At 39.8% G+C, this 23715-nt stretch overlaps 1 protein-coding gene across 1 annotated transcript in view; it reads right to left on the bottom strand.

Annotated features, from left to right (window-relative positions):
* PCDH15 (protocadherin related 15) overlaps nt 1-23715 on the bottom strand; it is a gene marked incomplete at its 3' end in the record, with an annotated part of 1039494 nt that overhangs the window by 302791 nt on the left and 712988 nt on the right. The window contains exon 13 of the mRNA XM_089692803.1: nt 2936-2956. Coding sequence (XP_089548929.1) covers nt 2936-2956 — 21 coding nt within the window. The remainder of the gene's footprint in view (nt 1-2935; nt 2957-23715) is intronic.

Genomic DNA, 23715 nt, shown 5'->3' with positions numbered 1-23715 from the left:
TTGGAGGAGTTTTTGGACCCCTTTTCCTACTTTCCTCCCCTTCCCCCATATTTTTTTTTCTGCTGCTATGGACAAGAGTATATAATGCTGATTGTAAAAGTGTGTGTTTTGGATTATGAGTTTTGTAATGTTGGTATTGTACATTTTCATTTCTTTTGCTATTTTTTCAGTATAAATTTAATACCAAAGATGACTAAATATCCTGCAATGCAAATATTGTCCTGATGGAGCGAGTAGCCCTGCAAAATGCATAGAGCATTTATTCTATTGTAACTGTTCTATGTTATATGCCTATTGGTAAATTTATATATAACCTTTTGTAATAAAAACTGCTATATTTTAATTGTGTTTTACAATTGTCGTTTCATACATTCACTCCCGATGGCATATATTAGGTCCCACTCACTTGCTTCACTATTGTCTTTTACATTGGTGGTCATTGAAATCCATTGCTCATTAGTGGAGAACTGAAAAACCCAGTAGAGATGTGCCTCAAAAGTATGAAGGACTGTGAAATATATTGGTGGTAAGTGCTCTTTATACATCGGTGGTCAATAGAGAAATGACCCATTAAATTGATAGTCAGTGAAGTGCAATGGTTGTCATTGGAGAAACACCTCCTTACACTGTTACAAAGCGATGACACTTATTTTGTTAGTCTTTGACAATCAGGGATATTGCCTACATTACTTTGGTGGTCCATGACCAATTGCTCCATTAAATTAGGTCAGTGAAAAAGTGTCTTTTTTTGCTTAGTGGTCAATAGAGAAGTGAAATGGTACCCCTTAAAACTCATAGTGTAACCCCTCTTAAATTGGTGGTTAGTGAAAAAGTTCCCTAGATACACTCTTGGTCAGTGACGAAGTGCTCCCATAATGAGTCAGTAAAAAGTATAGGTGAACAGTGAAGTGCATTAGTAATGAGTCATTACTACATTGGTGGTCAGTGGAGAATTGATCTAGTGAACATGTGATCAGTGAAGTGCAGTGGTTGTCATTTCAGAAGTGGTTCATTATATTGGTGGTTAGAAGTGGAGAAGGGTTGGTGAGTGAGAGAAGTACCCATTTACATTGGTGGTCATTGTAGAAATACCCTGTACCTTGACAGTCAAGGAAGTGCCTATGTTACATTGTTCATCAGTGGCCCATAAACAATTGCTCAATTATATTGATTGGGCAACAAAGTGCCCTCTTTCATTGGTAGCCAAATAAGAATTGCCCCTTAAGTTGTTGTTTAGTGAAATCTCTCTTACATTGGTGGTTAGTGTAGTACCCCTTTGGCAATGTTGGTTAACAATGAAGTGCTCCTTATCTTGGTGGTCAATAAAGAATCCTGTTATACTAGCAGTCAAGTAAGCATCTGCATTACATTTCTTAACAGTGCAGTACCCTGTTAAATTGATAATCAGTGGAGAGTTGCCCTCCCACCTAAGCTGAGGTCAGTGAAAAAGTGCCTTCTAAAGTTGGTTATCAGTTGAAAATTGCCTGTTAAATTGTTAGTCATTGAAGTGCCCCAGTTGCACTAGTTGTCAGTGGATCAGTGTTCGCTTACAGTAAAGTGCCACCATTTCTTTAGTAGTCATCTTTAATGGACACGAGCCCCATTACATTGGTGGTTAGTAAAGAAGTTATCCGTTACATTGGTGGTTAATGGGTGAACACCCCTCCACTACCTTGTTGGTCAGTGATCAGCTTCAAGCACCATTATCAGTTTCATTGTTGGGACCAGAATTGTGCAATTATGGGGAGAAAGATCAACCTTCCCAAAAACAGGCATGGTGCTTTTTTATTCCAGACACTGGTTGCAGCAGTTCTGTGGGAATGGGGAGAGCAAGTAATCATAGATGTCTGCATACCTCTAGTGCATCTGACAGCATCCCCACCTGACACAGGTCCATCCCAGGTGTGATAACAGCCAGATAGGCTACTAAGATGATAATTCCATACTGTGTTAGAGTACTGCATAAAAGATTGATCTATCTATCTATCTATCTATCTATCTATCTATCTATCTATCCCTTCATTTGGGTGTAACAGAAATGTTTTTGGTGTAAAGCAATCACAACTGCTGCCACTGTGCTCACTAATTCCAGCTGGCCCATCTGTTCTCAACATCACAAAAATTAAATTTCTGCCTGAATTGTGGTTCTATGTTACAGTTTTCAATCCCACAATTGACTGACTAACTAACGTGGCAAAGCAATATAGCTGTGTCAGTTGATTGCTGTCAAATGACATATACTTGAATGTGGATTATCTTTGGAAGCATATGGCTTGTGGCATGCTCCCATCTGCATCAACAGTCCACCTACAATAATTGCTGGTGCCTCTATATCTGATTTTTTTTAAACTAATGATATAATGTATTAGTATGTCCAACAAAGATGACCAGATGTCAACCAGATGACAAACACAAGCAACTTGTTTAAAATGAAGATACTGGGGGTTGTATTAAAACACATGCACCCAATAATAGAATAGTACATTACAAATATGCTTGTACATAAATAAATTATGACTTTGAAACTAGATCAAACACTACCGCTGAATCATCAAAGCCTATTAAACTTAATGACAAGAAAATGCTCCATGAATATAGTGAATAGAGATACAAGCATCACATATATCAAAACAAAAGATAACACATGAATGAATTATTTGTTCTGTGCAGTAACTGTTTCTGTAAATTGTAGCATGTGTTTTAATTACATTAGCATAGAACTCCAGAATGAACAACACTCAGTAAAATAGACATGAGAGTAAATTACAGACAGCTAATGTTTAACAATGGTCTAGAAAACTGTCAAAAATACATGCATAGTATTTCTTGTTTTACAAGAAAAGATGGAAAAACAAACAGGTGATCTTAGTAAGTGTCACAGTCCAAGCCATGCAAGATTTATTTTAAGAAAAGAATGTCACTCTTGCATACATACTGGAATTGCATCTGGAGCCAGCTAAAAGCAAAACAAAGTTTTATGAACATTAAAAAAAAAAAGAAATACACAAGCACACAAATGGCACAATACACAAATTGTAACATGAGTTAAACATTGAATACATCATGATTTCCAATGAAAGAACATACAGTGGCAGAATGTACCTGGCACCCCTTTTAGGATTTTGAAAGTGGAACTGCTTGAAAAGCATGAACAAGGATTGCAGCAACAAAGCGATATTACATTTTTAAGACGTTTCAGCAGCTGATTTATTCACTCACTGAGTATGCAGCTCCTTTTTCTTTTAATATTTGTTGTTAATTCAGTTCACACTGGTGCTATGACCTCTGCAGGTGTCTTGTTTCAACGTGGCTTGCAGCATCCTATAGAGCCACTTTTGCATGCAGAGACCGGAGTTGTGCTTCCCTACACTGTGTGCATCAATAGAAACATACAGCATTCACTTGCTCCTCCCTCCTCCTTCCCTCTCCATGCTGTGCCTTTTCTGCAGTACAAATTTCTTACTGTCCTGCTCACAAATGCCTTTAGAATGTACACTGAGTTGTACTGGAACAAATTAAATTCTGTGCACATGCATAAGAGTTACGTCATCTCATGCCATCTTATCAAAACCCATAGGAAACATAGAAGAGTGGCATCAGTAAAATATCAAGTAGTCTATTGAGTCAACTCCATTTCTTTTTTTTGTAGTTTTTAACTTTATTATTATTATTATTATTATTACATCGAGTTTATATAGCGCCAAAGGGTTTGCTCAGTGCTGTGTTCATCAACAGCTCAGCGCTCATCAACTTTGCTGATGGATGGTAGAAGTGTAGCTTTATGTTCATACCAAGCGTATTTAAATTTAGATGTAGACCAAGCAAAGATGTTGGCACCAGTGAGGGAGCTTGCAGATGTTACATCCCTAGAGGGGAGGTGAATATAGCAGACTACACTTCCACGTTGTTTTGGGTTTTTTTTTAGCCTGACTCTCCAAAACAAATGTTACCAATGAATAACAGTTAAGTCTTCTCTGAATGAGATGTACAGTTGTGGCCAAAATTATTCAACCCCCAATGCTGTAAAGGGGTTTAGGGACTATAGTGTACATTTGGAATTGTATTCAGAATCAAATCCTACAAGGACGTTGTAACTACCCAAATGCAACTAAAATGACATCAATTGTTTATGTAATACAGTAGTAAATGGTTCTTATGTGGTTTCTTCATTGCCACAATTATTCAACCCCTTAAAGACTACCACTCTGAAGAACAGAGGTTCATACAGGTGCTTTCCATCAGGTATTGAAAACACCTGTGGATGTCACCGAGCAGCAATCAAGCATAATAAGCACCAATTAGGCAGCTTTAAAATGACTGTGATACTCAGCTCCTTCTAGACATTTACTGGTGTGGTTACAAACATGGTGAAGGCAAGAGAATGGTCCAGGAAGACAAGAGAAGAGGTGATTTCTCTTCACAGGAAGGGCAATGGCTATAAGAAGATTGCAAAGATGTTAAACATACCAAGAGACACCTTAGGAAGCATCATTCGCAAATTCAAGGCAAAGGGCACTGTTGAAACGCTACCTGGTCGTGGCAGAAAGAAGATGCTGACTTCGACTGCTGTGCGCTACCTGAAGCGTAGAGTGGAGAGAAGTCCCCGTGTGACTGCTGAGGAACTGAGAAAAGATTTGTCAGATGTGGGTACAGAAGTTTCAGCCCAGACAATAAGACGCACACTGCGTAATGAAGGCCTCCGTGCCAGAACTCCCAGGCGTACCCCCTTGCTGTCTCCAAAGAATAAGAAGAGTCGACTGCAGTATGCCAAAAGCCATGTGGACAAACCACAAAAGTTGTGGGATAGTGTTCTGTGGACTGATGAAACAAAATTAGAACTGTTTGGGCCCATGGATCAACGCTATGTTTGGAGGAGGAAGAACAAGGCCTATGATGAAAAGAACACCTTGCCTACTGTGAAGCATGGTGGAGGGTCAATCATGCTTTGGGGCTGTTTTGCTTCTGCAGGTACAGGGAAGCTTCAGCGTGTGCAAGGTACCATGAATTCTCTTCAGTACCAGGAGATATTGGATGGAAACGTGATGCAGTCCGTCACACACCTGAGGCTTGGGAGACGTTGGACCTTTCAACAGGACAATGATCCCAAGCATACCTCCAAGTCCACTAGAGCATGGTTGCAGAGGAAAGGCTGGAACATTTTGGAGTGGCCATCGCAGTCACCAGACTTAAATCCGATTGAGAACCTCTGGTGGGACTTAAAGAAAGCAGTTGCAGTGCGCAAGCCTAAGAATGTGACTGAACTGGAGGCCTTTGCCCATGAAGAATGGGCGAAGATACCCGTAGATCGCTGCAAGACACTTGTGTCAAGCTATGCTTCACGTTTAAAAGCTGTTATAACTGTAAAAGGATGCTGTACTAAGTACTAAGATTGAATGTCACTTGGGGGTTGAATAAAACTGATAATGCTGTGAGCACAGAAAAGACATTTGTGGTTATTTCATTATAACTGTTATGTTATATTTGTCTGACCTACAAGTGCCTCTTTAATGTAAATGTAAGCAAGATGACTGAATGATCAAAAGCAATGTCAAACTGGCCAAAACACTCAATTTCAGTGGGGGTTGAATAATTTTGGCCACAACTGTATAGTGGCATGGTTGTATTCAGAATAAAGTGTGGTCCAGGCTACTAAAGTTTGCTTAATACAGTAGAATCATTAAAGCAGTATTAAACCCCAAAACAAGTTGCAGCACTGTCTGGAGAGCAGGTAGTTAGATGGATTCAAAGAATTAATTGGAATTTACATAAATGACTAACATATTAAAGCCTAGCTGTAGCGAATACATTTTAAGAAATTACATTTTAACAAAATGGATTTATTTGCTTAAATCCCTCATTCCTGGAGGTCTCAATGTAGAACTATTAATTAATAGTTAATTATATTAATTGTTTTATCAGCAATATATGAGATGCTAGAGATGTTGAAGTTTATATATCTGCTTCTTAGGGATTGGGATTAACATTTTAATGTAAAAATATTGGTTTGTTTGGTTATTTGAGATTTTTAACCATCATTGATTTATGTGGGTATGGTTAATTTTTATTTGTAGTTTCATTTTAATTTTATCTTTAGTTTTAGTTTGTATATTATTATTTGTCACAAGTTAGCCTGCAGTTTCTTGTTTGTGTATTCTTACCTCCTTGCTGCAGTGCTGTTCCTGATTCCTTTCACATGCATGGTTTGTCTGTGCTCACCTATGGGCATCATCTGCTATTCTCAGGGTTTTATTTCCTTCCCTTCCATCACTTCCTGGCCTGCCTCCTAGTTTGGTATACTAATTTTATACGTGATAATATATGATCAATTAATTCATTGTAATTGCCAATGTCCAATTTTGTCATTGTGATGATGAAATTTGGTTATGCAATGTTTATATGTGTCTATCATGCCCAACAATGTTGTTAATTGTTTTAATTCATGAGGTATATTTCCTTCTGGTCTGGTGATTTATAAGTACTTTTATACCATTTGTCCTTTCACTAGTTGCCCATGGAGTGAGTTTTCCCCCAGTTGTTGGGTGGAGCCTCCAGTTGGGAGAGATCACCAATGCTGACCTATCACCAGTTCCAGTATTTCAATTGAGAGTATAAAGATGGTGCGCCGCACTACACAGCCACCCCTATGAGTAAGTTGGATATGACAAAACGCATCAAAGTGAGGCTGTGCGTCGAACCAGAAGTGAGCATCAGAGACAGAGTATCCGGCAGTGGTGAGAGCACTGGCTTGGTTTACACTAATGTGCACACTTAGTGCAGCATCTTTGGGTGTTTTTTTTTTCATTTATCTTATTTAAGTGGCAGTCTATTTGTGGCAATAAAGTATTGTGTTTCGTATTGCACCGTTGGGGCTTTTCTCGTTTTCTCTTACATGGTCATTTGGTCTGAGTGTAAAGTATTTAGAGGAGGGGGAGGCTCCTCTGTTACCCTAAGTGCCACCATTTTTGGATTTTATGAATCATTATCGACTTTTTGGGGATAGGCGATTATAAAGATCGGAGGAGATGATTGATACTGGCACTAATTGATCTGTCAGCTCTCCGGGAGATATTGATTGAGCCTCTTTAGCCAACCATGAGAGTGGGGGGCAACATTTGCTAGTGAGTGTATACCAGACAGGGGGAACAACATTTTCTTTTCTAACGTGGTGATTTAGTTTGAGGATTTGTAAGAATTGCTTGCTGGATAAGAAGTAGTTTTCGGACTTTCTTTGGACTACACACTCAGTTTTTATTTTTTATGTTTACTATTTTTCACATATATTTATGAGCTACTGGATCACTTTTTTGAGTGCTTATTTTTGATATTTTTGAAGTAGCAGCATTTTTGTATTTAACCAGTTATTTGTGTATTTATTCATATTTGATCTATTTTTCATGTATTCAGCTCAGTTCTCACACTTTTATCTTTATTATTTATTTTTCACCAGTAACTTTTGTTTTTTAGCAGAAAGAAGAAGAAAGAGGTTACATACCTCTAAATGTATTGGCTATTGTAATTTTTTAAATGAAATACTACATATCCATTATTATGTCCTATTTGGTGTACATACACCCTGCTTCCAGCCTCTTCATATGGCATATCAACAGACAGGCAACTTGCTGTAGCACCTAGGGCATATATAATCTCCTTGAATTTTTTTTTAGGGAGCATCTCCATTTGTATGGAAGGTGAACAGCATAATCATATAATTATGCAACCATGATAAATAAAAAAACTTTTTATATATGAATGTCTTTATGACTTGAACTTATTATTTAATGGGATATCAACCCCACCAAAGTCTTTGATGATACTTTATATAAGTATTGGGATTGACTGCCTGGATTTTATTATATTATGTGGATTTTAATTAAAAAGTGAATTTCCTAAATGGATCTTTCTGCTAATCAAGGTGACTTGCTCTTCATACTTAAAAATGTTAAGTCACCTCTCATTTAAGTGAAACAACAGCTAACAGATTTCCTTAAAACTACACAAAATACAAAGTGGTTCATGCATTCTATTAACCTTTTGCCAGAAATAGTTTATTCAGCACTCACTGTATTAATGCAGGTTAATTAAATTTAAGCTATTCAAACAAATTCTGATATAGATCAGTGAGATGAAGCAGAACCTTGGTCTTGGTCTATCTTTTAGTCTGTAATTTATTTTGCTTTATAATGGAATATATATATATATATATATATATATATATATATATATATATATATATATATATATATGAATATACTTGGGATATTGTTCTGGTTCTTTTAAAACTTTGATCTTTGCCAAAATTGGACATAAGCAATTGAATACCTGCACAGTGTCTTAGAGTTACATGCACAGAATAGGTGCAAAGAACTCAATCACATCAATATTTTGGTGTGCTAAAAGAGACCCCATTGCCACACCTCACGTTTAATTGAAAAAAATTGCAATAGTAGATAATAATATCTAATACCTGTTTTTTTTAACAACAATTCTTTAAAATGTTTATTTTATTTAATATATGGAGATCTGGGGGAGGGGTGGGATTACCGAGCTCCAAGATGAACACTTACCCTAGGAGCTCTGCTCACCCGCCGGGAGGGAATCCACTGACATCAGTGCCTCCACAGTTCCTGTACAGCCCCAGCCACCATCCATAGCTTCCATATCACTCAGCCGCCGGGGGGGAATCCACTGACATCGGAGCCTCTACTGCTCCTACACAGCCACAATCACAGCCAGCATTCGCAGCTCCCAGAACACAGATGACATGACAGAAATGCTACTCTCTCTGAGGGCATCCTTACATGCTGATATAGTGTCAGAAGTTACTGCCAAGCAGATGTCCAGGCCCTGGGGGATAGGGTAGGTCATATTGAGAACACCATGGGCAAACACTCTACATCCTTCAACACCCTGGTAGATGCCCACAATGATCAAAAGGAAGAAATTGTCTGGCTAAAAAGATAAAATAGCAGACTTAGAAGAAAGGTCTAGAAGAAACAACATAAAGATCAGGGGCATCTCAGAGTCTGCTGCTGCCCCTCAACTGCAGCAATATGTCCAAAATCCGTTTTCTTCACTGGCACCATCACTATCTGCACATGAACACACAGTAAATAGGGTTCATAGAGTGCAAAGGCCCTCCTTCCTCCTTGCTGAGATACCCAGGGATGTCCTGTTAAGGGTGCACTTCTATCATGTAAATCAGCAGCTGCTGGCCACATTCCACAGAGATCATAATGCCCTGGATCAGTCTGACCATGCCACGATATGTATGACAATAAGAGAACAGGATGCCCCCCCCATCTGGCGTTGCAACATAAGGCTCCTTTAACAGGCCTCAGTTAAAGACCCCATGTACTCTATGGAATGCCCATAAGGCTTTAATGAGAGGCATCCTTATACAACAGGGGCTAGGGCAAAAAAAATGCTACATGTTTAACCACTTTCCCTCCTGAGGATTTACCTCCCTTTCTGACCAGGACATTTTTTGCAAAACAACACTGCATTACTTTAACTGACAATTGTGCAGTCATGAAATGCTGCACCCAAATGAAATTTATGTCCTTTTTCCCCACAAATAGAGCTTTCTTTTTGCGCAATAAAAAAAGAACAACAATTTGAAAAAAAAAACAATATTTTTGACTTTTTGCTATAAAACATATCCAGTAAAAAGATGTAAATCAAATTTTGTCATAAATTAGGGCAAAATGTATTCTGCTACATGTCTTTGTACATTGTCCTGAACACACCAAAACACCTTCTCTCCTGTTTTCTATAGATGCAGAGAAGGATTTAGACAGGTTCCATTGGCAATACAACACATATATAATGGTATTATCCAAGTTTGGATTCCAAAGTTCTATATTGTCTGCTATTCTAGCATTTTATTCCTGCCCAACTGCACAGGTTTATACGCCAGGCTTCTTATCTCTTAAACATTTAATATTTCAAATGGGACTCGACAAGGTTGCCCTCTCTCCCCTACCATCTTCAACTTAATGATAGAGTCCCTAGCAGAAGTGATTTGTTTGCACCCTCTCATTACTGGTTTCAAGTTTACCCCAACTTTTCTGTGTTTCGGGTATTACCTATTCCTATACCCACTCACTACTTCAAAACCATGTCCAGTCTGCTATGAAAATTAATTTAGAGCAGCAAGAAAGCCAGATGTTCAAACTCAAATTTGATTCTGCATAGGTCAGTGGGAGGTGCTGGACTGGTTGATATTTGTGATTATTATTGGGCGGTCAGGATCAAATTAAGTATTGGTTTCAGGGTGCTGATGACCCACTGTGGCTAGATGTTGAGACAGCCCTGGCACCCACTCATGACCTACTCTCTCTTCTTATGGGGCGATCTATGGATGCCTTTGGATATCTTTACCTCCACCCATGCAGGCATCCTTACTGGCCTGGAGATCCCTACACAATCAACATACAAACACAATAAAAAATACTCTCTACACATGCTAGAAGCCATGATACCCATGTTCTTTACTAGTTCGTTTCATAGCTATGGTCTAAACTCGGTACAAGACTTTATAAGTGACTCCATACCCAAGGATGTAGAGGCTCTGGTAACAGAGTTTGGCCTCCAAACAGTGGTATATTTTACATGCTCCCATATCTTACACTTTTTAAGTAAACATCCCATTCCAGAGTTACACATACATCACAAAGCTTGGAAATGCAATACCTCTCAAAAACTGATTGAAAAAGGTATACTATATTAAAAGATAAACTAACATTTAAAAAGACAGATACAATTCTGAAATGGGAAACTGATCTACATTCCTCCTTCACCCCGAACCAATGGCAGCCAGCTTTTCAGGAAACCTATAAAGCAACGCATTGCGTCAATCATTGGGAGGTGATGTTCGAAATCACTAATAGATGGCATTACACTCCTTACAGACTAGCCACATTCTTTCCATCCACGTCCCCCAAGTGCTGGCGCAAATGCAGTCAGGTAAGACTCTTGTTACATACATTTTGGGGCTGTCCATGTCTAAAGAGCTTCCGCAAAAAGATTTTCCAACATATATCCTCACTCACAGGGATCCTCTCCTCTCTAAATCTAGGTATAGCAATTTTCAACGTTGGTATAGATGCCTACCCATGCTCTTTCAGATCTGATGTCTCTCAGGTGCTATTAGTAGCCTGATTGCTTTTGCTTTGAAAAAAGAAATTGAACTAATCGCTTAACATTTCAGAAGTAATGGTAATAGTTCAGAAAAATGATACCTATGAGCTTCTACTGGTTATCAACTCCCTCACTTTTGCAACATTAGAGCAGGCTTGGGCTATATGACCACTAAATACAGTTTGGTCTCACTAGACTTTAAACAATATGTTGCAATAACAGAATTGTCTATAAGCATAACATCTCCTTACACTGTTGAAATGAAGCACAGTACTGTTGTCTCAACTTGTGTACCTATCCTGTTTGCATACCCTATAAAAATGTTCAACAAACATTGTTGATACAAAAAAAATATAGATTTCTGTAAGTTTTGCTGGGATCCCTCACTTCCTGAAAATCATATCTTCTTAGATGCAACATCTCTATGCCTGCTTCAGCTTTCGCTCTCCACTTAGCCATGCCAAATACCCTGCATGTCACTTGTGTGCACAGACTGTGCACAGACTGTCAGCTTCGGTAATAGAAGAAAACATTGAGCTGGGAGCTGGCTGCAACAGCAAGAGCAAGCCAGAAAACATAAATGCCCCTGAAATAGAACATTTAAAACTTCTACTGTGGGATCCCCAATGAGTGAGTCCTGCATCAACCTTCTGACACGACATCATAAGGCTGATTGTGTTGTCCCATTTGTTCAAGTTAAGTTTATTGGGTTTCGTTATGATTATAACAGGCTTGAGCAAATTAGAATCTGACCACTTACTTCCCAACCATTGAATTCAGTGTTTTTACAGAGATTAAATACCTGGGGCCATTAAAAGTCACCAACGTTCTCATGAATACAAGCCTAGTGCTATGAGGTTCAAAATCTTATAATTCTAAACCCAGGACCCTGGATTCACTATATCTGGTCTCCCACAGTACACAGAACATGGAAATGCAATTATTTTAGTAAAAATAAACTGCTAAATACCTTTTCTAATCAGTAGTTATAGCAGTCTTGTGATTTATATTAGTGTCCAGCAGTGCACTGGTTACAGCTTGTAGGAGGAGTTTTTATTCTCCCCTATGAGGATGCAGGACCCCTGACCCGCTGTCTGGACAGTGCTGATTGGGTCTGTGCTGTGATCACCCTCCCGAGAAAAAATAACTCTAGCAATAGACACCAAATTGAGCATGTGCAACTTGACTCTGAGCCTCTGTTCTATTAGGAGATATTTAGAAGACACTGGAAGAAGGAGAGGATCAGAGAAGACAGGATCAAACATCCTTTTTACACAATGTGGAGGATTAACCCCCTGGGTTCCACAGTATACCAAGCATGCTTTACTGCATATGCAGACTGATTTTACTGTTTTGGGTTTAGTAACACTTTAAAAGGCTAATAAGAAAAACATATATGTTTTAACTCACAATCCCTTTGTAGTTTAGACATAAGCAAAGCAAAGGGTACAGCCTATTTGACTGGCAATAACCCTAAATGCACTGACAAGCCCAGGAGCAGCAAACAGTAAGCAGTTAGCAAACAGTTGTAACAGAAGGTAACATTTCTAATAAAACATATTACCTGTAGCAACTGTATATCAACCAGAGGGAAGTGTATCCTCCAATAATCTAATGTAAAAATGACCATTACATTACATACAAAAATTCCCCTTTTCTTCCTGTATTCTTTGGGGACATAGTCAGTCAATCTCCTACTGGAGATATCAAAAGTAGTCCCAGAAAAAAACAAATAGGGGAGGGTGGTTCCAAGGCAAGGCTCAAGCATCATAGCATTACCAGGTCTCCCATCCACCTGTAGGACCCGGCTTTTAAAGCTGGCATCTGCTGATACTGTCATATCCACACATTAAAACTTGGTGAATGTGCAAAAAACCATATAGATGAGCCTCCTTACATACCTGGAAAACTGATGCCTGATGCTGAAAGGCCCAGTTCACAGTCATGGCCCTTGAGGTGTAGGTAGTTACATGAAACAAAAGTTCCTGTCCTTGCAGGAAATATGCTTTCAAAATAGTCAGGCAAATCCAATTAGAGATTGCTGCACTGGATGCTGAGGATCTCTTGTGTAGATCATTCTGAATAGCAAGGAATCAATTTTCATAAAGTAAACTGCTGCTGCTATCAAATAAACTGTCATTGACCCAACTACATCTATTTGTTGCAAAGCAAACCCCCTTAGGATGTGAAGGAGATAGACAAAGAGAAAGCAACACAATGTCCTCATTGAGGTGAAAATAACACAAGCCTGTCAGCTATGAAACCCTTCAAGCTAAATTGATAAAAACAAGGGTGTCCACCTTCTGAGATAAGGTCATAAGAAGGATCTCCTGCATAGGTTTAAATTTCCACAGACATACCATCAAGGAACATAAAGAAGATGACTTTTGCACACCTGTGGGACACAACCAGCACAACCAGACCACACTATGGAAGACCTCAATTTTTTACTTCTTAAAGGGAATTTAAAATTTATTCAGGAAAGGAAAACTTTTGAAATAAGAATGATAATTCTATTTGACACAAGAGATAACGGCCTTCATTTGGACATGGGATTCCTCACTCATTATCCAACAGTTTTATCACCCACTCTGTGAGTGTTGTACCCCCCCATCAGTCTTTGCTTTTGCTGTGTCTTATCTACAGTCTAATCCTAGTCTTTTAACCATTGCTGTGTACAGTTGTGGCCAAAATTATTCAACCCCCAATGCTGTAAAGGGGTTTAGGGACTATAGTGTACATTTGGAATTGTATTCAGAATCAAATCCTACAAGGACGTTGTAACTACCCAAATGCAACTAAAATGACATCAATTGTTTATGTAATACAGTAGTAAATGGTTCTTATGTGGTTTCTTCATTGCCACAATTATTCAACCCCTTAAAGACTACCACTCTGAAGAACAGAGGTTCATACAGGTGCTTTCCATCAGGTATTGAAAACACCTGTGGATGTCACCGAGCAGCAATCAAGCATAATAAGCACCAATTAGGCAGCTTTAAAATGACTGTGATACTCAGCTCCTTCTAGACATTTACTGGTGTGGTTACAAACATGGTGAAGGCAAGAGAATGGTCCAGGAAGACAAGAGAAGAGGTGATTTCTCTTCACAGGAAGGGCAATGGCTATAAGAAGATTGCAAAGATGTTAAACATACCAAGAGACACCTTAGGAAGCATCATTCGCAAATTCAAGGCAAAGGGCACTGTTGAAACGCTACCTGGTCGTGGCAGAAAGAAGATGCTGACTTCGACTGCTGTGCGCTACCTGAAGCGTAGAGTGGAGAGAAGTCCCCGTGTGACTGCTGAGGAACTGAGAAAAGATTTGTCAGATGTGGGTACAGAAGTTTCAGCCCAGACAATAAGACGCACACTGCGTAATGAAGGCCTCCGTGCCAGAACTCCCAGGCGTACCCCCTTGCTGTCTCCAAAGAATAAGAAGAGTCGACTGCAGTATGCCAAAAGCCATGTGGACAAACCACAAAAGTTGTGGGATAGTGTTCTGTGGACTGATGAAACAAAATTAGAACTGTTTGGGCCCATGGATCAACGCTATGTTTGGAGGAGGAAGAACAAGGCCTATGATGAAAAGAACACCTTGCCTACTGTGAAGCATGGTGGAGGGTCAATCATGCTTTGGGGCTGTTTTGCTTCTGCAGGTACAGGGAAGCTTCAGCGTGTGCAAGGTACCATGAATTCTCTTCAGTACCAGGAGATATTGGATGGAAACGTGATGCAGTCCGTCACACACCTGAGGCTTGGGAGACGTTGGACCTTTCAACAGGACAATGATCCCAAGCATACCTCCAAGTCCACTAGAGCATGGTTGCAGAGGAAAGGCTGGAACATTTTGGAGTGGCCATCGCAGTCACCAGACTTAAATCCGATTGAGAACCTCTGGTGGGACTTAAAGAAAGCAGTTGCAGTGCGCAAGCCTAAGAATGTGACTGAACTGGAGGCCTTTGCCCATGAAGAATGGGCGAAGATACCCGTAGATCGCTGCAAGACACTTGTGTCAAGCTATGCTTCACGTTTAAAAGCTGTTATAACTGTAAAAGGATGCTGTACTAAGTACTAAGATTGAATGTCACTTGGGGGTTGAATAAAACTGATAATGCTGTGAGCACAGAAAAGACATTTGTGGTTATTTCATTATAACTGTTATGTTATATTTGTCTGACCTACAAGTGCCTCTTTAATGTAAATGTAAGCAAGATGACTGAATGATCAAAAGCAATGTCAAACTGGCCAAAACACTCAATTTCAGTGGGGGTTGAATAATTTTGGCCACAACTGTAGATCTGTTTGTGCATGTTTCTTTCTGTTTTTTTTTTTCCTCCCCCTTTCAACATCTCTCCTAACATTATGCTAAAACTTTGTAGTAGTACTGCCTGGACCTTGAAGAAGGGGACATACCCCAAAAGCTTGTCCTCAAAATTGTATGTTAGTGCAAATAAAAAAAGTATCACGTCAGTACTCAATTGTTTCTGTTAAGGGTAAATCCTGAACTCAGAGAGAACCAGAGAAACAGAATCAATGACATGACCAATGGTGAATTAAATCAAGGGGTGTAAAGCCAAGGGTCACTGAAACAAGGCCACCAGAGATTAAATCTGTCACTTGATGGTACACCAGACACTCATCCATGAACAAATGAAAACAAATTTAGAATCTGAGTGACTAAAAATGCCCTAGGGATTAAGCCTGAAGTTTTAAGTTGAAGTTTGCCATAAATTTTGGACAAGAACAGAACATCCAGCAATTAACTTTTAAGGTTTAACCAAAGCCAACAGTTTTTTTAAAGATATGGATAAAGTACTCAAGGGTAAAAGCCACTGATTGTTTTTTATCAATATTCATTTTCCTATGCTCAATGGAAACTAGATTCCAGCAGCTATATCAAACATTCAAACAAGTGTCATGGACATGCATTATGACATACAGCACGATATGCTTTCAATAATGATACCCTTTAAATGTGTACCATCAATAGTGATAAATGTTAGATATGGTTACAAACTCAAATGGATTTTATAAAATTATATACAGCATAAACAGTGCCTTACACTTATGTGCAGATTCAAAAATGACTTCCAATGCAAACAAGTCATAAAAAAGTGTCCAGAACATAAAACAAAGTGCCATGCACTTGTAAATATCCACTGTTGCACTCTTCACTACTGTGCAATAAGTTCCAAATTGTGCTTCATTCACTGCCAATGATGTATCTCCACCACCTTTGAAAACTCACCAAATGACTTTGACCTTCTCAGTAAGAGAGAGGGTCTACAAGCGCCTTGTAACCCTCAGAGTTATGCCTCCTTTACGGCTCCTCCAAATTCCCTTGACAAACGTCATGGGTAGAGTAAATGAAAGCCTCCATAGCCTAGAAATATTTTATTTGATTCATAAAGAACATTAACTGGTTGGTGTCCAGCCACTTTGGAAAAACGGCCACAAGGTGGCACTGCTGGGCAGAATCAAGTTTTAAAACGTGATATTGCAAAACAAGTAGGGGGCACGCGCTAGGCGCGCGACCACCCTACCCGTGCTGCTGATCACGGCTGCGGGTGTCAATCACTGGGTCCCGGCTGGTCATTACCCGCCGGCTCCCGGCGATTTCCGGCAAACAGTGACACAGAGCACAGCTGCATTGTTTACAATGCAGCTCTGCTCCCTGTCAGTTCCTAAGACACTGATCCTGAGAGCGGAGTTTAGCTCTCGGGATCAGTGTGTTCCTGTGAAGTACACACCCTCCGCCCACTAGTAAAACACTCCCCTCACACAGTTAACCCTTTGATTGAATAAAAATGTTAACCCCTTCCTCCCCAGTGCCATTAGTACAGTGTCAGTGTTATTTTTTGGCACTGATCACTGTATTGGTGTCACTGGGGATGTCAGTGACCCCAAGTCAGTTCCCCCATCCCCAGTGTCAAAATGTCCACCGCAGTCCCGCCATAAGTAGCTGATCACTATCATAAATCGCTAATCACCGCCATAAGTCACTGATTACCGCCATTATTAATATAAAAAAAATTTCCAGTATCTTTCGCTCCATTTGTAGATGCTATAGCTTTCACGTAAACCAATTAATTTACACGTATTGGGATTTTGTTTAGCAAAGACATGTCACAGAATACATTTTGACCAAAATTTATGACAAAATTTGATTTTTAAATTTTTTTACTGGACATGTTTTATAGCAAAAGTCCAAAATATTGTTTTTTTTTCTCAAAATTGTCAGCCTTTTTTTTTAGCGCAAAAAATAAAAAACGCACAGGCGATCAAATACCACCAAAAGAAAGCTCAATTCGTGGGAAAAAAAGGACGTAAATTTAATTTGGGTGCAGTGTTGCATGACCACACAATTGTCAGTTAAAGTAACGCAGCGCTGTAACACAAACCGCTTCTGTAACCGCTTTCTGACTGGCCTATAGCAGAAATACTGCTACAGGGCGGCACGGGTCTGCAAAATCACACATACAGTATATATATACCTGATTTGCACATATATATATATATATATATATACACATGATTTGGTTTTCACGCCCCTCCCAGATAGCGCCAGATTGCCCATCAGTACACCAGTCATCACACTTAACCCCTTGATTGCCAGGAAAACGCTCATGCACAATAAACCTCCATTGCTAGTATAGTGTCTGAATGGATCAATATCTTTGATCAGATCAGCACTATACCAGCGTTCACATTAGTATAGCGTCCCCAAAAATGCAGCATTGGTGGGATCAGCCCCGACACCTGCCAGCACCTGCGTTTAGCCCCTACGCTTACCCCCTTCTCCCCCAGCAAGTGCGGTGTCAGTAGGTCACGGTCAATTGATACATTGCACACAAAACTGCAGTGTTTGCAGAATCAGGCCTGATCTCTGTTAGCACTTGCCGGTAAATTTTGATGACTCTCATATGCAGCAGAGTGCCAGTACTAGTGCCGCGCTACCTTTTGGTGAACTGGCGAGTACCAGCGGTCTAGTACATCTTGGTCTTTCACATACCTCTTACATTGTAAGCTCCCAAGATCAGGGCCCTCCTAACCCTCTTGTATTGAACTGTATAGTCTCCAGTTATACTGTAAAGCGCTGAGCAAACTGTTAGCGCTATATAAATCCTGTATAATAGTAATAATAATACCAGCACTGCAGTAGGACTTCGTGAGTCCCATAAGTCCAGTACAAGCCAGTGTGGTGGCGAGCACAAATATTGCCCACAGCCAACAAGAATTTGCACACAGGCCCATAGAGCTCCTAGTATCCTTCCGGATGTGCTTGCAAATCCTGATTGACAGCCCACAAATTCTGCAGCACCCGTACTTTCCCCATTCACTGCCCAACCCGGAATTCAGGTGGAAACAGCAAATTTAACTACTCCCCTTGATTTTTGGAGCTGTTTTTCATGGAATATCTGTATGCGTTGATTTTGGATCAAAGCAATTTATATGCACAACAATTTATCGCCGCCAACTCAAATTCAAACCTTGCCAGACCAGTCGCATGGAAACTCATTACGGTTTCCAAATTTACATTTTTTTGGGCCTAACCCTCAAGATGGGCATTACTAAAAGAAATGAATTGCGGTTGTATTGGTCTGCAGACCCAATTCATCATATACCCGTGTTCTCTGCTGCCATGGCCAGGCATAGATATGAGAGTATAATGTGTTTTATGCATTTCAACGACAATACACTCTGTCATCCTCGGAGTGATCCTGAATTTGATTGGCTTCACAAAATTCAGCCCTTCACAAATCACCTTAACCAAAAATTTGCAGATGTCTATACTCCCCAGCAAAACATCTGCGTTAATGAGTTCCTGATTAATTCTTCTGGCCGCCTTGCATTCAAGCAATTTCTCCCCAGCAAGAGTGCCAGATATGGGGTCAAGATGTAGAAGACCTGTGAGAGGACAACAGGCTATACTTATACGTTTCGGATTTACATGGAGCCCGGATGCCCAGACTACATGGGGAGCAGTGGCAAGATAGTTTGGGACTTGGTGTTATCCTTTTTCCATATGGGGTACCACTTATACATGGACAATTTTTATTCAAGCGTTCCACTATTTAGACATTTGTACAATCTTGGAACTGGCGCATGTGGCAAAGTGTGACCTAATGTGTGCCCACCATTAGAAGTGGGTGGATGCAGGGCGGTATATTCTAATGGTGGGCATACCACACACTTTTTCTGGCAGAGATTTCTTCTCTTTTTTTCATTCAGTCCACAGGCTGCATACAAAAAAAAAAAAAGAACATAGCATATACACCCAACAAGAACCAGCGACATACTGGTACATCACTGGACTTTGAATGGTTATACCAGGATGATGCTTACAGCTGCAGGCATCGTCCTGCTATTTTTTTTTTTCAGCTGGCGATCGGCTTTCATGTAAAAACAATCCTAGTGGCTAATTAGCTGCAGGATTGCTTTTACAAGCAGCGGGATATGATGACCCCCTCTCCTGCTGCCTTCCACGGCCTTCTCGGGCAGTCCCGTGCCATCGGGGGAACCTGAGAATGCAGCCGGTGTTTCTGCCAGCTGACCATAGAGCTGATTGGAGACCATAGTGGTGCCAATCATCTCTATAGTCTAAGAATTCGGAAGCTACGAGCATTTTATCACTTCAGTTTCGCAGGATATAAACATTTGAAAATTGGGAAAGCATCTGATCACACCGATTTTGGTTTGATTAGATAATATAAGGGCAGAGGAGATATCTAGAGTCTGATAGACCCCAGATTTCTCAAAAAAAGAATATATGACAATGCCCATTGAAGTTATAGGGGATATTTGCATTCCCTGTGATAGTATTAAAAGTGATCAAAAAAAAAAATGAAAGGTACAGTGTAAAAATAATTTTAAAAATCTAAATAACTTAAAAAAAACCCTCGCCCCTCCCATGGTAGCTTTTAACCTCCTTGGCGGTATGATTCTTTCCGATTTTTGGTGCTGAAAGCGGTACCATTTTTTTGCATGGAAATATGTAGTTTTTTTATTGTAGGCCTGTAATTCTTAGGAATAACTCACTGAAATCTGTCCGAACAAGAGTCTAGTAAACATCCCGGGTAGGATAAAATTTGAAACACGTAATCATAAATTATAATTTAATAAATAATCATAAAAAATAATAATATAATACTAATAAATTTAATTCAATAATATAATCAAACCAAAAACACTGAAATGTGAAATATAGCGCCAAGTTAGCACATTGCTGAGCAAAGTCGCAAAATTGTTTTCAGTGTCTGATGATGAATTTCCCCACGAATCATCACTCAATTCTGCAAGTAGTTCTAATTTACTATCGCTGTACTCTAGCTGATCTAAACCGCTTTTGACCTAAAGGGACACTTTTTGGACACCATGGACATTTCTCAGTTTCCAGGCAGAAAGAACAGACAAAATGCAGGCAGGGGCAGGACAAAGCATTAGGGACAATATGTATGTGAAATGGGTTGAGACAGCAATGTTTTACTATGTAAAATGTAAAAAAAAAAAAGAAGACATTTTTTTAAATTTTTAAATTTCCCGCCGCCAGCGGCGCCCGTACGTCCCGACGTCACAGGGACAGGACACAGAAGCTGGATGCCGGCATCGGCCGCAGGAGATGGCCGGGGACGCTGCAGGGGACACATCGCGGGAGCGCAGGGTAAGGTAAGTGAAGAACAAATGCCGGAGCAGTGCCGCATGGTATTCCCGAGTGTAGCTCGGGGTTACCGTTTGTGGTACTGAAATGTTACCCCGAGCTACACTCGGGAATACCGCCAAGGAGGTTAAAGGCGTTTAAAGCATTGCTTATGAATATTAAAAATGTATGCAGTTTGTTGCCATTGCACGGGGTATGCGCAATTTTAAAGCATGTCATGTTTGGTATCTATTTACTCGGCATACCATCATCTTTTATATCCTACTAAATAATTGGCCAATATATTATGTTTTTGTGCATTAAAAGTAAAAAAAGTGTATTTAAAAAACAAAAATAGCTTTTGAAAAATTGCTGCGTGAGTACTATGTGCCATAAAAAATTGTAGTACCAACCATTGTATTCACTATGGTGTCTGCTTTAAAAAAATATATAATGTTTGGGGGTTTAAATTAATTTCCTAGCAAAAAATACAGATTTTTTTTTATGTGAACAAAAAGTGTCAGAAAAGACTTGATCTTCAGGTGGTTAGAAGAGTGAGTGATGTGTGGCATAAACTTCTAATGCTGGGCATAAAACGCCCCCACCCCCCAAAACGACCCCTTTGTGGAAAGTAGATACCCCAAACTATTTGCTGAGGGGCATGTTGAATCAATAGAAGGATTTATTTTTTTACCACAAGTTTTTGGAAAATAACAATTTTTTTTTTATACCAAATTGTCACTTAAATGATTTACTGCTCACACATGCCATGGGTATATGTGGAATTACTCCCCAAAATACATTCTGCTACTTCTCTTGGGTATGGGGGTATACATGTGAGAGATGTTTTGGCAGTCTAGCCAAGTACAGGACCCCAAAATCCAATAAGCACCTTCAGGCTTTTAAAGGACTTTATTTCCTCATTACACTTCCAGACTACCTATCACAGTTTCGGAGGCCCTGAAATGCCAGGATAGCACCTAACCCCCCCCAAATGACCCCTTTTTGGAAAGTAGACCACCAAAAGAAAGCTCCATTTGTGTGAAAAAAAGGACGTAAATTTTGTTTGGGTGCAGCATTGCATGACTGCACAATTATCAGTTGAATTAGTGCAGCGCCGAGTAGCAAAAAGAGGCCTGGTCATTAAGGGGGGTAAATCCTCAGGAGTGCAAGTGGTTAAAATCATTAGACTCACATACTCCATTGCATATGCCCTGCACAAAGGAACAGATCCCTAAATCATCCTCTGATAGACAGCTCCACTACTCGTACAAGCAGGGCTTCCTTGTCCCCATGTCACTTCTGAGTGTATTACGCAATATCTGAATTACTTTGTGAGATGATGTCACTTTCTGCAGCTCTATCCTAATGGGTTTTTGTCCATAGACATCATCAGGGAGCAATGCTGGGAGGATCCATCCCACTTATATCTTGCTTAATCCTCTACAAAATTAAAGTGTCATATTTATTGTCCCTCCTCATTCACCTTTCTAATTTACTGTAGCATCCCAGATTAATTAGCTATACTCAGCTACTTAAAATAATTCCCTAAAATCAAGTAAAACAATTAAAACCATCTGCACTTTCAGAAGTTAGTGATAAAGCAGTTCAAATTGATATCAATGTATAACTCACAAGGGAGCAGCATATTGAGGGGTTATATATCCTTTTTGTTTCATTCTGTGAAATTTGTTTTCTCATATCCATCCTTCTCCAATGTTTTATAATTTTATCTACTTCATAAAATATTAACAATTTTTGATCTTTTTTGTGAACTTTCTTAAAGTGTCTTGATACATTCTGCTTAGTATATTTCGGGATGTTTGGGATTAAATGTCTCACCTCTTTCTCATTCAAGATCCCTGACCTTTTCCCTTTCTTGAACAAATGTTTCCAAATCTTGCTTCCACCCTCCAGAAATTTGAGGACTTGGAGAACCGCAGCAGGAGGAGTAATTTCAGGATCAGGGGTCTTCCTGAATCCATAGATGACTTAAACTCTACAGTCACTGCCTTACTACAAGAGCTTTTTCCAGGAACTCCAAATGAAAGATTAGAATTCAACAAAATCAACAGGGCCTTGTGCCGGCAAAGGCCTGAAGGTTCTCCTCGCGACATCATAGTCAAACCTACTTTTTACAAAACCAAGGAGACTGTTATGTAAGCACTTGCTCTAACAGGGACCTGTCTTTTCTATCTCACAAATACCAAATATTTTCTGATCTACCTCCACAAACACTCTTGAGACGCAAGGAATTGAAGTCTTTTGTCCAGATGCTACTAAGCCATCACATTAAATATCGCTGGAACCTCCCATTCAAACTAAGTTTCTCCTTCCAAGGCCATCCTTATGCCTTCACCGGCATGGTGGAAGAAGCTCAGGAAGTCCTCACTAAGCTGCAGCTTATGCTCTCAACTTCTACTGGCTCCCAGGCCTCACAATCTTCTTCATGCAAATCTCCTCATCTTACCCCTCTTTGGGAACCTTTACCTCAAAAACAATGTTCTGCATCTAGGCAAACCAGATTGACTTCTAGACCTGACCTCCCAAATGAAGACTGAACCTCTACTGCACTCTTTTTTTTTCTGCCCTTTTATTTTTGGACCTCAAGCACCTACCGCTAGGATGTTCCAGGATAGTCCCATTGTTTTGGGCATAATAGCTATTATGCACATTTATGATCATTGTTCTAGATTCTTTTTCACCATTATACATGTTACTGTGTTTCCTATTTTGGGAGCTTGCTGCTATCCACAGGGACCTCCCCACATCTTACAATCTTCTAATTGCTCCAAACCTTAGGTCTGTGCTGTAAGACCTTACTGTCTCGCTTACCTATGACTTCAATTACCGTGTTGCTCTAGGTCTTGGGGGACTAGACCCCATTAACGACTTTACCTTTTGGCCCCACTTGGATGTACAGTAACCTCCCACTTC

The sequence above is a fragment of the Staurois parvus genome, unplaced genomic scaffold, assembly GCF_062004578.1.
Source record: "Staurois parvus isolate SC_StPar_1 unplaced genomic scaffold, SC_StPar_1.0 ptg000604l, whole genome shotgun sequence".
NCBI classification, from domain to species: Eukaryota; Metazoa; Chordata; class Amphibia; order Anura; family Ranidae; genus Staurois; species Staurois parvus.
The sequence above is the reverse complement of the archived record's forward strand: the minus strand, read 5'-3'. Positions and strand labels throughout refer to the sequence as shown.